Genomic DNA, 14781 nt, shown 5'->3' with positions numbered 1-14781 from the left:
CAACCCCAGCCGGATCTGGCCCGTGGGCAGTAGTCTGCCCACCCCTGTTCTACTGTATCTGCATGAAAAAAAAATCAGAACTGGAATTTGCAAAACTTTGAAGTTTGAAGATGTGCTTGTACCCTTTTGCTTCTCTGATGAATTACCATCCCGTCCTCAATTTGGTTTTTAAAAATAAACTCTAAATGACTAAGAGGAAATAAATTGTTTAACCATTCTGTACTGAACTGAAGAGAAGGAATTAAAAGTAGAGGATTCCTGAGTAGGAAGGGGGTGGGGGTGGGGGGGAAGAGATTACATAATTCCATAGTCCCTGCCATGTAATTTGGATTTAATGTGCTGCTATAGGACACTGGGGCCTACAATACTTGTGAAGTATAACTGTTGCAGGAGAAATAGCACCCTGAACTCTGATCCTGGAAAACAAAGGCTTTTCAGTTCTACCTAGATTAGACGTTTCAACCCCTAGTGCAGTGGTTCTCAAACTGTGGGTTGGGACCCCAAAGTGGGTCATGATCTTGTTTTAATGGGGTCCCAGGGCTGTTAAATTTGCTGAGGCCCGAGACTGAAGCCAAAATCCAAGCCCCACCACCCAGGGCTGAAGCCCTCAAGCTTCGGTGCCCCCTAGGGTGGAGAGAAGACACAGCTACAGCTTCGGTCCCCCGGGGTCTCGTAGTAATTTTTGTTGTCAGAAGGGGGTCACGGTGCAATAACGTTTGAGAAACCCTGCCCTAGTGACTTCAATGTCCCTTTGCAAAAGTAATTTTTTTGTTTGGAGCTGCTTTCCTATTTCTCAGTGCTTACACAGGTTTTAAGTGGTAACACATTTAAAGTAATCAGTTTGCCCATAAAACATGCCTTTAGTCAGAGTGAAAACTTAATTGCGATTCTTCAGTTTAAGAAAAGAGACTTGCACTGGGCTATAAACAATTGCTCTGTGCCTTGAGCGGCCAGGTACTCACCGAGTTGGGATAGTTCAGATAGCAGATCTGACAAGGCATGTCCTGGGCTGATGACCTTGTGTTCATCTGACGTGTTCGAGACTTTTTACTTGGATTAATTACATGACACTCAGCAAAAAGTTTCTCCAGGTTGCCATCAAAATACCTGCATGATGCACACAGGAAGGGGATGAGAATGTAGCCACCACACTTAAAAATATGAACAGAAATAAAACAGAGGCAATAATTATTTAACAATTCTTTCTTTTCAAAGAAGCTAGACCCTAATTTGATGAATTAAAGAATTTTGCTTGTACCAGAAGACAATTTCAATTCAAATTCTGTGTTAGTGTCTTTGATCAGGTTGTGTTTTTGAGTAAATTGTACTAAATTCACAGTTATGTCCAGAGTTTCAGAAAAAACTGTCAAAGCCCTGTTACTTTTAAAAAGAATAGGTCCACACAATAACCCGTCGTTGGAACACTGTCCAGGACTGTACTATAAAGACTTAAGAAACTGGCAAATGTATAACTTAAAGGAGATTTGGAGGCCTGAGTCCATTTCCCATGGAAACCTATGGGTGTCACAGGGCATTGCCAAGTCCTCGTGAATTCCAGCCAAGTTAGTACACAAATCTGAGGGAGATGAAGACTGAGCATGTTTAACCTTCGCTTCCTATAATAAAGTAAAACTTAGATTGTGTGGTTATGAATTTGAGTGACAACTAGGTATTGCCTGAATTGGGAAACAGGAACAAAGGCATCCTTCAATAAAATTTCATAGGACAATTTGATTCAGGGCCAGTAAAGTAGAAGTGATGATGTGTTTTGGAATAAAAAAGCTAGTTAGGTTTTCTGACAGAATCACGTGCTATTTAAAAAAGCAAGTTGTTTTTTTTAAATTGATATTGTATAGGGCAATAAGAATGAGACAGGCAAACAAGCTGACAGGACAATTTGATTACAGTGCTTCAACCCCACAGACAGCAGTTTCCCTGGACTCTGGGAGAATGCAGGAGGGGTGTGAGTATCTGGGCTAGGGGCCCCGTGGTTGGGTTTTGGAGAGGAGGGGGTTCAGGTGTATTGGCTGGGGGCCCCCCCGCAGGTGGGCTCTGGAGGGGAAAGATTGTGGGTGTCTGTCTGGCGCTCCAATTGGGCTGGGGGGAGGGAGGGGGGAAGAGGGGCAGAGAAACAGGAACTGTGTTGTCAAATTTGTGTGTGCATCTGTATTGTTACAAACATACTTGCTGACAGGTATTTGGAAATAAATTACCAAAATAATTGAAACTGGCATGATTATGTAGCATTATTTTGACAAATAACATTTGTAGAATTTTAAAATATTGTGTGCAGATTTTTTTATTTTGGTGCAGAATGCCTCCCAGTAGTATCTAATCCATCATCAACATTATAACATGAAGTGTTTTATTAGCTGAGTGGTGTCCCAAGCAGAGAGGCTTAGAATCATAGAATATCAGGGTTGAAAGGGACCTCAGGAGGTCATCTAGTCCAACCCCCTGCTCAAAGCAGGACCAATTCCCAACTAAATCCCCAAATCCCAAAATGTCCCCCTCAAGGAGGGAACTCTCAACCCCGGGTTTACCAGGCCAATGGCTCAAACCACTGAGCTATCCTTCCCCCCTCCCTTCCATGCTTGGAACTAGTTAAAACACACTAATAAAACCAAAGGAGAAAAAAAATTCTCTAGTGATTGCCAATTTGCCATTATTCTTTCTTCATCTTCATTCCCCACCACACTTCTCTTTTTAAAAAAGGACCACTTTTCTTCCAAGTCCCACAGCCATGGTTACCCCAGTATTTTGATGCCCCTCCTCCTCCATCACAAGGCTGGCAAGTTGAAGACCGCTTTGGCAGAAGGGTTCAGGGATCATCATTCCCTTCTCCGTGAATTACAGAGCACCAAGAGGATTTGACTTTGAAAACACAACATCAAGATATCACAAGATCTTCCATGAGGCTGTGGTAGTTCTCGGTGACTCACCAAGCCAGACAGATGAACAGCTGAACTCAATTCATTGTAAATGGCTCAACAGGGGGGAACAAAAAGGGCTATTTGTTGTGACAGCACTTCCTCCCCAACAAAAGTCAGACAGTTAAATTCAACCCAGGTGGCAATTGCCCTAAAGTTACCATTTGATAGTGATTCAGTAGAACTGGATTTGATTGTCTTAATTCTATTTCCAGCAGACACTTGTCCATGTAGCTAGGTGTGTGGAGAACCAGTCATGGTCAAAGAGAGCCTTTAAAAACCATGTATCCAATTTGCCCCAAATCAAGACATCTGAATGTTGGGCTCTAGTGGGAACAACAAAGCCTCCTCTCACTGGGCAGTCGAAACTGCTTGCTGGAAAGAAACACCTGTCTCACACAAAAGCCTGGGACTATGCCAGCTGGAAGAACAACTAGCTAATCTCGCCTTCCTGTCGGGGGGGCTAACGCTGCTTCAATTGTTCTAGAGCACAGGAGTTTTCAGCAATTCTCCTCCAGCTGTACATGTATTAAAAGGCTTTACATGACAAATTAAAAGCTTATTAATATTTTGTAAATGAAATTCTATTCTCTACCACCATCAACTAAGAATTCTGCTGCTTGTGCATCAGCATTGTTTGCAAGTTCTAATTACAAAGGAAGGATGTAAAATGAGAACCAAAATTGATTCAATGAGCCCCAAAGGGATATCAAAACATTTGCGACTGAAGAGATATTAAGGACATGAGCAAACTTCTTATGGTATAATCAGAGAACTGGAAGGGACCTCAAGAGGTCATCTAGTCCAGCCCCCTGCACTCAAGACAGAATTAAGTATTGTCTAGACCAGGGGTAGGTAACCTATGGCACGTGTGCCAAAGGCGGCAACGCGAGCTGATTTTCAGTGCCACTCACGCTGCCCGGGTCCTGGCTACCAGTGCGAGGGGCTCTGCATTTTAATTTAATTTTAAATGAAGCTTCTTGAACATTTTAAAAACCTTATTTACTTTATATACAACAATAGTTTAGTTATATATTATAGACTTATAGAAAGAGACCTTCTAAAAACTTTAAAATGTATTACTGGCACGCGAAACCTTAAATTAGAGTGACTAGATGAAGACTTGGCACACCACTTCTGAAAGGTTGCCGACCGCTGATCTAGACCATCCCCGACAGGTGTTTGCCCAACCTGCTCTTAAAAATCCCCCAATGGACGAGATTCCACAACCTCCCTAGGCAATTTATTCCAGTGCTTAACCACTGACAGTTAGGACGTTTTTCCTAGTGTCGAACCTAAACCGTCCTTGCTGCGATTTAAACCCATTGCTTCTTGTCCTATCCTCAGAGGTTAAGAAAAACAATTTTTCTCCCTCCTCCTTGTTAACAACCCTTTATGTACTTGAAAACTAAGTCAGAAGTGTCCTATTAGGGCTCATTTAGTCCATTTCCCCAATGTATCACCTATAACAATCCAATTCAGCAAAGCTATTTTCTCAGTGTGTAGGTACCTGAGACACTACAGAGGACCCCACCTACAAGCTGGTCATAAATGTTGCAACAAGGACCTTGATTTCTAGCATTGCAGTGCCACAGATTCAGCTAAATTTACGAATTGAGTTTTAATGAATTAAACTTATGTTAGATGGCGTTCTGGCAGTGGTGTTGGAGAACGGGCTTCTGATCCCTGGGAAAGTGTTGGAGAGATTTTTGGGATCTGTTCCCTCACAAGAAGGTGTTGAGGCTTTTAGGAGTGAGATGGGGATGTCTGTCTCCTCCTTTAAGGGCAGGCTGGAGACCTGAACTTCTAGTTTCCCCATCCGAACAGCCAGCTGCTACCCCACTATTTCCAATCTCAATATCCACCATTGCATCCAACAAATGAGCATATTAATTTGGCATTATGCCACACCAGCCAGCAGTTTATATAATGATGTTGGCATTTCAAATGTCATTAGGGTTATGAGTTAACATACCATTAAGATAGATGTGAACTGGCACCATTGTTACAGCAGTTGTTTGAAGGGGTTTTCAGACTCAAAAACACTGCACAGGCATTAGGGCTCAGTGTAAAATTTCTGAATTCTGCAGGAAGTGGTAAATTTGGGAACACCACAATATATTGGGCCTTGGAACGGTTTTTTATGTTAGTTGAGAGACTAAATTTGATCACAGCTTGTAATTCTCTTCAAATATTGTAAAGATAAGGAGCCAAAAAATCTAGAATGCTTTAATAAACTCATTGCATACCCATTAATTTATTTTATCAATGTCAAGTGTAAAAGTATTAGGCAGGCCAAAAGAGAATTTAAAGAGCAACTAGCAAAAGACAAAAAATTGCCAAAAAATTTTCACATACATCAGAAGCAGGAAGCCTGCCAAATAATCAGTGGGGCCACTGGACAATCAAGGTGCTAAAGGAACACACAAAGAAGCCTAGGCCATTGCAGATAAATTAAATGAATACTTTGCATCGGTCTTCCCTGCAAGGGAAGTGAGGGAGATTCCCACACCTGCACCATTCTTTTTAGGTGACTAATCAGAAGAACTGTCCCAGATTGAGGTTCTGGAACAAACTGATAAATTATACAGTAATAAGTCACTAGGACCAAATGGTATTCACCTGAGTTCTAAAGGAACTCAGATATGAAATTGCAGAACTACTAACTGTTGTATGTAACCTACCTCTTTAATCAGCCTCTGTACCAGATGATGGGTGGATAGTTTATATGACACTGATTTATAACACAAAAAAGGTGCCAGGGTCTCATGGCAATTACAGGCCAGTAAGCCTAACTTCAATACCAGGCAAATTGGCTGGAACAGAATTAAAGAACAGAATTATCAGACACAGAGAAACATATGTTTTATGAACCCAGTTATACTTTGGGCCTTCACATCCCCCGACAATAAGTTCAACAACTTCACTGCGCCTTGTATGAAGAAGTACTTTATGTTGGTTTTAAATGTGCTGCTATAAATTTCATTGGGTGACCCCTGGTTCTTGTGTTATGTGACGGGGTAAATAACACTTCCTTATTCACTTTCTCCACACCAGTCATGATTTTATAAACCTCTATCATCTTCTCCCTTAATAGTCTCTTTTCCAAGATGAACAGTCCCAGTCTTTTTAATCTCTCTTCATATGGAAGCTGTTCCGTACCCTCAGTCATTTTTGTTGCCCCCTCTGCACCTTTTCCAATTATAATATATCTTTTTTGAGATGGGGAGACCAGAAATGCACACAGCATGTCTTATTATCCATCCCTTTCCTAACGGTTCCTAACATCGTTAACTTTTTTCCCCACTGCTGCTGCATATTTAATGGATGTTTTCAGATAACTAGCTACAATGACTCTAAGATCTCTTTCTTGAGTGGTAACAACTAATTCAGACCGCACCATTTTGGAAAAAATATTCCCAACTAGATTTACAATGCAGATTATTTTGCATTTATCAACACTGAATTTCATCTGCTATTTTGTTGCCCAGCCATCCAATTTTGTGAGATCCCTTCGTAATATTTCGCAGTCCCTGGGGGACATTGCTATTTACCTCTCTCCACTGAAAACTGACCACTTATTCCTACCCCAGGGGTCAGCAGCCTTTGGCACACAGCTCACCAGTTTATTTACCTGCTGCGTTGGCAGGTTCAGCGGACCGCGGCTCCCACTGGCCGTGGTTCGCCGTCCCAGGCCAATGGGGGCAGTGGGAAGCGCCGAGGGGTGTGCTGGCCATGGCTTCCTGCCAGCCCCATTGGCCTGGGACGGCAAACCACGGCCAGTGCGGCAGGTAAGCTGGCCCATCGCGTCAGGGTGCTTACCCTGGCGAGCCGCATGCCAGAGGTTGCCGACCCCTGTCCTATCCTTTGTTTCCTAGCCTTTAATGAGTTACTGATAAATTAGAGAATCTTCTTGCTTATCCCATGAATCCTTAGTTTGCTTAACAGCCTTTGGTGAGAGACCTTGTCAAAGGCTTCTGAAAGTCCAAGTACACTATATCCACTGGATCACCCACGTCCACATGCTTGTTCACACCTTCAAAAAATTCTAATAGATTGGTGAGGCATGATTTCCATTTACAAAAGCAATGTTGCCTCTCTCCCTCCCCACAACATATCATGTTCATCTATGTGTCTGATAATTTTGTTCTTTACCATAGTTTCAACCAATTTGTCTGGTACTGAAGTTAGATTTACTGGCCCATAATTGCCATGAGAGTTCCTGGAGCCTTTGATTTTAAAAATCAGTGTCAGATTAACTATCCTCCCGTCATCTGGTACAGAGGCTGATAAAAGTGGTAGTTCTGTTATTCCATATTTGAGTTCCTTCAGAACTCAGTGACTGTTCAATTGATCACTTTGTTCCAAAACTTAAAGCTGGGACGGTTCCTCAGATTTGTCACCTAAAAAGAATGGCTCAGGTGTGGGAATCTCCCTCACATCCTCTTCAACGAAGACTAGAGCAGATAAATCATTTAGCTTGTCTGCAATGACCTTGTATTCCTTGAGTGCTCCTTTAGTACCTCAATTGTTCAGTGGCCCCACTGATTGTTTGGTAGGCTTCCTGCTTCTGATGTACTTAACATTTTTGCTATTAGTTTTTAAGTTTTTTGCTAGTTGCTCTTTGAATTCTCTTCTGGCCTACCTAATTATATTTTCATACTCAATTTGCCAGAATTTATGCCTCTTAATATTCTCCTCAGTGAGATCTGATTTCCAATTTTTAATGGATATCTGTCTCTAACCACCTCTTTTACTCTGTTGTTTAGCCAGAGTGGCATTTTTGGTCCTCTGTTTTTATTACTATTATTTGGCACATACGTTTAGTTTGATCCTCTATTATGGCATTTTAAAAATGTTTCCATGCAGCTTGCAGGCATTTCACTCTTGTAATTGTTCCTTTTAATTTCTGTTCAACTGTCTTCCTCATTTTTGTGTAGTTCCCTTTTTTTGAAGTTAATTATTGGGTGTGTTTTACTAGTATTCTCCCACCCCTCCCACAAAGGATATAAAATTAAATTTCATTATGATTGCTAGGGTTAAGATTTTGGCACAGGGATTTTTATTAAAATCCTGAGCCCTGCCACACGGGGCTGATGTGGAAGTCACTGAGGTTTGTTAAAGTCATGGATTCCATCACCTTCGTGACCAAATTATATCCTTAATAACTGTTATTACCAAGCAGTTCAGCTATATTCACCTCTTGGACCAGACCCTGTGTGCCATTTAGGATTAAATCATGAATTGCCTCTCCCCTTGTGGATTCCAGGACTAGCTGGTCCAAGAAGCAGTCATTAATGGTATCTAGAAATTTTATCTCTGCATCCCATCCCGAGGTGACATGTTCCCAGTCAATATGGGGATAATTGAAACCCCTCACCCTATTATTACTGGGTTTTCTGTTTTCACAGCCTCTCTAATCTACTTTAACATTTCACAATAACAGTCACCATTCTGGTCAGGTGGTTGGTAGTATATTCCTACTGCCGTACTATTATTCAAGTATGGAATTTCTATTCATAGAGATTCAGTGGTACAGTTTGATTTATTTAAGGTTATTATTATATTTAACAACGTTTTCTTTCATATATAGTACCACTCCTCCACCAGCATGACCTACTCTGTCATTTGTATACATTTTGTACCTTGGTATTACTGTATCCCATTAATTATCTTTTCACCACTAACCACTACTTTTCACCTGGGGTGGTTTTCCTCCTCTCAATGCCAAATTAGTAACAATTTCAGAACGACTATTTCCCCTCCCTCCCTCCTTTCAATTTTTGCCAACAAGAGCTACACGGTTACAATGTGAAAAGTTTAAAATGATCCTCAACATGTCACACTGCACTAAAGGTTGGGGATAAAACTGGCTCAGAGTTAGAGACACAAGTAAACTGGAATTCTTTGGCAGATTTCAGAGCAGATTTCGAAGTACTGAGATACCTCCAAGTATAAGTCACATGTTCAACTGTCTTCAATCACAGTTTCAAGCATTTTGGTAATACATGATCCTCAAAAAAAAAGGGTCAGGGAGTTAACACTGCCAGAAGGGGCCTACCTAAGTCAAAATCATGCACTGGTGGGACTGACAGAAGGGAGATTCTGTAGGCCAGACTTTGCTCTGACCCCATTACTTTCGGAGGATTTGGGTGAGTAACTAACTACCCATCTAATTGCAGGCTTGTGAACAATTGTGATGCACAGGAAGTAAAATTCAGCTCACTCTCAGCTATGCTGTATCTGGAAGGCTCAAAATAAATGAAATTATTTTTATTCCACCTATTTCCTGCTTCAAGACTTTTAGCCACATCATTTTGAAGAAACTGATGTGACTATTTAAATACTCTTGGATGCTGCGTGAAGAGAATTACAGAAATATGCGAACAGACAATGAAGATGTACGACATGGCAACTAGTTACAAGGATTTGGTAGGCAGTTTGGATATCCAGGTCAGTGTTTTTAAAAACCACATTTTCCTAGTACAGGATTACTGTATTTGTGAGTCTCTCACTATGGAAAGGGACAATGTAAAAATAGCACCTGCTTACTGAAAGAAGAGATCTGTTCCCTGTACACAATCAATGATATCTATTTATTTTAATGACTTTTTTCTTTCTGCAGAAACATAACTAGAACAGAAGATAATGTCAATCCCAGAAGAACAGGACAATTTACATTCCACTGTAAACAGCAATGTATCGGACAAATTTGTAGTAAAGACCTTCAGGCTAGGGCATTTAGTCATTTCTCAAGCTCTGAAAAACTGAGTAGAAACAGTCAGACATGAAGTAGTATTGAGTCTTATGTAGTGTCTCCAATTGAGTGTTTCTTACAATGTTGTATTTTAAATTTTTGCATAAACTATCAGAGCCAGATTCCTGTGCAATGGAATTATATGAAATCTAATTTGGGTAAGTGTCAACCAATATAGCAAATGAATTCCCATTTATGAGCATGTAGGATATCAGCTATCCAGCACTGAATCATGGTCTTAACATCTAGTTTTAGAACTAGAGAATTTAAATCATGCTCATTCTTCACACTTGATAAAATTATGCTCATTGGAGAGTACAGGCATTAGGGAGTCCATCTTTTAACCAAGACATTTTTGTTGCCCGTCTAGTCTACATGAGGTTCAAGGACACCATTAGGAAGAACTATTTCATATAAGCAAAAACAATTTCACTAGGAGGGTAGTGAAGCACTGGAATGGGTTACTTAGGGAGGTGGTGGAATCTCCATCCTTAGAGGTTTTTGAGGCCCGGCTTGATAAAGCCCTGGCTGGGATCGGTCTTGTTTTGAGCAGGGGGTTGGACTAGATGACCTCCTGATGTCGCTTCCAACCCTAATCTTCTATGATCCTCTTAGTAACAACAAGACCCAATCTCAGAACTCACCTGGTATTAAGCAACTTCCCTGATTTAATGGGAGTTATTAGCAGATGATAGCGTGAATGCATTTTCAAGTTCCCGTTTCAACTAATCTTTAGTAAACAGTCATTCTGATCGCAATTGCACATGAAAAGTTTTACATTCAAAAGGTATTTTCTTCCATGTAATAAAATTCTGTACTTAGACTGGAGATCTGAATATAGTAAAAGCTTTTTTAACCGGCATGCTGGGAGAATGGGGGCAGTGCGAGTAAATTAAAAATACTGGTTAACTCAGAGGAAGGGCTTTGGCATTTGGGAGAGGTGCGTGGGAGGGGCTATGGGAAACAGGCTCTAGGAGTAAGTCCGGGATGGGGCTTGGGCTGCCTTTTTTTTTTGGGGGGGGGGGGGGGCGGGAAGAGGAGGAAGATGGTCCTTGTCACTTACCTTCGGTGGCTCCCTGTCCTTGCTGCTCCTGGTGCCCCCCACAGCTCCCATTGGCCACAGTTCCCAGCCAGTAGGCTGGGAGCCATGGAGTCAGCGCTCAGGGAGTGTGGATGGAGGCAGTGTGCCTGCAGAGCCACCTGGCCATACCTCTACCAGTAACAACAGGGATGGGGAGCCACTTGAGGGGAGCTGCCAGAGGTGAGTACCCCTCCCCGCATCTGGCATCCTGAGCCCCTCCCATGCTCCAATCCCCTGCTCCCTCCCAAACCCAAACTCCCTCCCAGAGCGCGCCCTGCAACCCCTCCTACGCCTCAGCCCCCTGCCAGTCCCACACCAACCGCACTATAAAACAGACTTTCAGTGCAGATCAGAAATATCAGTTTATAGAACTTGCCAGTTGGGGAAGTGCCGGATAAAGAGCTTTTACGGTAATATGGAAACATGCCAGAGGCATTTGGAAAATGGTCTCAATGGGTATTAGTTGTTCTAGCGGACAATTTATTTTTTCTAAAAGGACACAGATTTCAAGTGATTAAGGGGGAGAGAGTAGGTGCCCACCCCCAATGACTTTCAAAAGGAATTAAGTACCTAATCATCATGTGTGCCTTTGAAAATCTTATATCATACCCAGACAATAACTGTATTAACACGGAGTTTAAATTTAGAGTATCTATCAATAATTGGGAGTAAAATGCATTACATGAACACGAATTACTTCCAAAACAAATATTACAAATCCAAGAATTCCTTGTTAAGGTTCAGCTTCAAATACGTTAAAAGATTTTAAAGGTTTGAAATCTAGAAAAATTAGATATACATACTCCTGAAAATCTCAATATTTGATGCAAGGTTATACGAGGAGATTGTATCCCCAACTGCTATCTGCTGTGTGCAGAGTACAGTAAACATGTTATGCCACAGTTTATCTATTATATACAGCCAACACATCTTTTACTGAGTCAGCTATGCCACCCCCAGAGGTTCCTTACTTTTATAGACTCGAAGACTCATAGACTTTAAGGTCAGAAGGGACCATTATGATCATCTAGTCTGACCTCCTGCACAGTGCAGGCCACAGAATCTCACCCACCCACTCCTGTAACAAACCCGTAACCTATGTCTGAGTTATTGAAGTCCTCAAATTGTGGTTTGAAGACCTCAAGCTGCAGAGAATCCTCCAGCAAGTGACCCGTGCCCCATGCTGCAGGGGAAGGCGAAAAACCTCCAGGGCCCTCTGCCAATCTGCCGTGGAGGAAAATTCCTTCCGACCCCAAATATGGCGATCAGTTAAACCCTGAGCATGTGAGCAAGACTCACCGGCCAGCACCCAGGAAAGAATTCTCTGTAGTAACTCAGATCCCACCCCATCTAACATCCCATCACAGACCACTGGGCATACTTACCTGCTGATAATCAAAGATCAGTTGCTAAATTAATTGCCAAAATTAGGCTATCCCATCATACCATCCCCTCCATAAACTTATCAAGCTTAATCTTGAAGCCAGATATGTCTTGCCCCCACTACTCCCCTTGGAAGGCTGTTCCAGAACTTTTAGAAACCTTCATCTAATTTCAAGTCTAAACTTCCTAATGTCCAGTTTATATCCATTTGTTCTCGTGTCCACATTGATACTAAGCTTAAATAATTCCTCTCCCTCCCTAATATGTATCCCTCTGATATATTTATAAACAGAAATCATATCCCCCCTCAGCCTTCTTTTGGTTAGGCTAAACAGAGAAGACTATGTTTGTGATGCAGCCACCTAAGAACCATCCTAAAAGATCACCAATCAAGCAACCCAGATTTCTACTTCCTTTGGGCACTGTGGGGAAGGAGTTAATACATTATCCCTTCAATCAGCCCAAACTGACTTTTTTGCTATCAAGAATGAGGATCCATGAGATACCATCTGGGTGCCACTATAGCCTTATCACCTTCCTCTGGTATCTTACCAGAGGACATAACATGACACTCACTCCCCAACCTGATTTGGTGCAATTTCAGATATTTACCCATTTGCAGAGCCCCTGGAAATTCAAGCTGTTTGACACCTTGGAATTCAAGGAAAGGGCACAAGTGCCTTACTGATTAAAAGAAACCAGCGCAGGCAAAGGGCCTGTGGGCTATGCCATAGATTGTCAAACAGGTCCAAGCAGATTGCAACCATCTTACCTTTTTTTATGGTTAGATGGAGGACACTGACACTTTGTTGTAACAGGAAGGCTTAATACAGAAGAGGTTGAAAATCATTGTCTTCATATTTTGATTTCTATGGTGACAAACCAAGGCAACCATTTCTATCTAGTGTCAAAGCAAGGATTTGAATACTATAGTCAGCCTTCCCTGAATTCCTTAGTGGACTCAATGTGTTAAGGACTATATGGCTCTGGAGAAACACTACATGCCGGTTACCTTTATAGGTGTGATGTATTCTCATGTATTATCACAATATTTGAGTTACAAACATAATAGGGTCATTTATGTTTAAAGTACTTTCATTGGCATTTGTAAATCTCATGGAAGCACTTCTGTTGGAACTGGGTATTTTAAAAGCTCATCTTTACAAAAAAAATTGGGCTAAATTTGACAGAACTATAATTAATCCATACCCTAGAATCTCTGAGGACAGCTTCCACAAACGCATGAAACTAACTGGCTTTTTCCACTGGACACTAGATTGGCCTGTGACAGAAAACTGAAGAAAATCCAAACAATTCGTTCTTCTTGAGTCATGACAGTGAAAAACTCCTGGTTATCAGGCACTAACTGGCTCTGTTGCTAAGTCTACTGTCACCACACTATTTGCTACTATGCTTTGGGGTTAAATAAAGAATGAAGTGATAACACAGACCGTTATCACAAATGAAAGTTGCTGATAGTGCTGTTTTTTCCTCCAGCAGAAAACTAAGGTTTGCCTTCACTGGAACAGATGGCTTGAGTTACTACACTCAAGCTAGCCTAGCCTAGCCAGCTCAAGTGAGAGCAGACACTAAAAAAATATCACTAGAACAACAAAGTGATCAGGTTAACAGATGAGCTGTTGCATTCCACTACATTACTAACTTGAACATCAGCAGCACTCAAGCTTCAATCCACCCTCCAATTGAGCAGATAGCTGGTGCTTCCAGCTCCAGCTAATTCAAGCTAGAGATGTGTGTATATGAACAGGAGTAGGTTAGCAGCACCACTGAAGTTAAACACAAGTCCTAAGATAATGGACCTACGCTCCCTATCATGGGGAGAAGACCATGTTCATTGTTGGTGATGAATAAGAACAAAACCGAGCCTGATTTTCATATCCCCTGAGTTTATATAGTGGACAAATGGTGATTTTTCCTTGTCAACCACAAGCTTTTGCCATAAAATCATTGAGACATGAACATAGCACACCCACACAATACCATTTTAACAGTCATTTTCAGACTAGTGCTGTGCTTGAAGACTGAATAACAAGTATAACTTTTTTCAGTATCCGAAGAAGTGATATCAGGTCAGTGGCTAGAAAGATATTGTGACGGGGCAAGGCCAGATGGCTATAAGTAGTGAGAACCAGGTATGTTAGCCCCAGGCTGAACAAATCCCTGTTACCATGGTAACCAAATGGCAGTTGCCCCAGGTTAATCAAGACACCTGGGGCCAATTAAAATCCTTCCAGAAAGCAGTGGAGACAGCTAGGTTGACTGGGACACCTGAAGTCAATCAGGGGCTGGCTGAAACTAGTTAACCTCCCAGTTAGTCAGGTGGACACACATGTCAGGAGCTGTGGGAAGAAGTTGCGCTGTTGGAGAGACTGAGCAGCACACATCATATCAGGCACAAGGAAGGAGGCCCTGAGGTAAGGGTGAAGTGGAGCTTGAGGAAGTGGGGACTGCTGTGGGGAAGTAGCCCAGGGAATTGTACACATCCTGTTTCTAAAAGGTCAGCTACCATAGCTGATACTATTAGGGTCCCTGGGCTGGAGCCCAGAGTAGAGGGTGGGCCTGGGCTCCCCCCTTTACTCCCCTGATTAATCACTGAGACTGGGAGACAA

The 14781-nt window shown here is 41.9% G+C and overlaps 1 protein-coding gene and 1 long non-coding RNA gene across 6 annotated transcripts in view; one reads left to right on the top strand and one right to left on the bottom strand.

The window, feature by feature from the left end:
• The window catches only part of ARIH1 (ariadne RBR E3 ubiquitin protein ligase 1), a 130127-nt gene that overhangs the window by 63806 nt on the left and 51540 nt on the right, over positions 1–14781 (bottom strand). For all 3 annotated transcript variants that reach the window (XM_039492224.1, XM_039492226.1, XM_039492227.1), the window contains exon 3: positions 963–1107. In XM_039492224.1, the coding sequence (XP_039348158.1) occupies positions 963–1107 (145 nt within the window). The remainder of the gene's footprint in view (positions 1–962; positions 1108–14781) is intronic.
• The window catches only part of LOC120373591, a 38700-nt gene continuing 38298 nt past the window's right edge, over positions 14380–14781 (top strand). For all 3 annotated transcript variants that reach the window (XR_005585599.1, XR_005585601.1, XR_005585600.1), the window contains exon 1: positions 14380–14586. This is a non-coding gene — a long non-coding RNA (uncharacterized LOC120373591). The remainder of the gene's footprint in view (positions 14587–14781) is intronic.

This window comes from Mauremys reevesii, linkage group 10 (assembly GCF_016161935.1).
Source record: "Mauremys reevesii isolate NIE-2019 linkage group 10, ASM1616193v1, whole genome shotgun sequence".
Classification (NCBI taxonomy): Eukaryota; Metazoa; Chordata; order Testudines; family Geoemydidae; genus Mauremys; species Mauremys reevesii.
The sequence above is the reverse complement of the archived record's forward strand: the minus strand, read 5'-3'. Positions and strand labels throughout refer to the sequence as shown.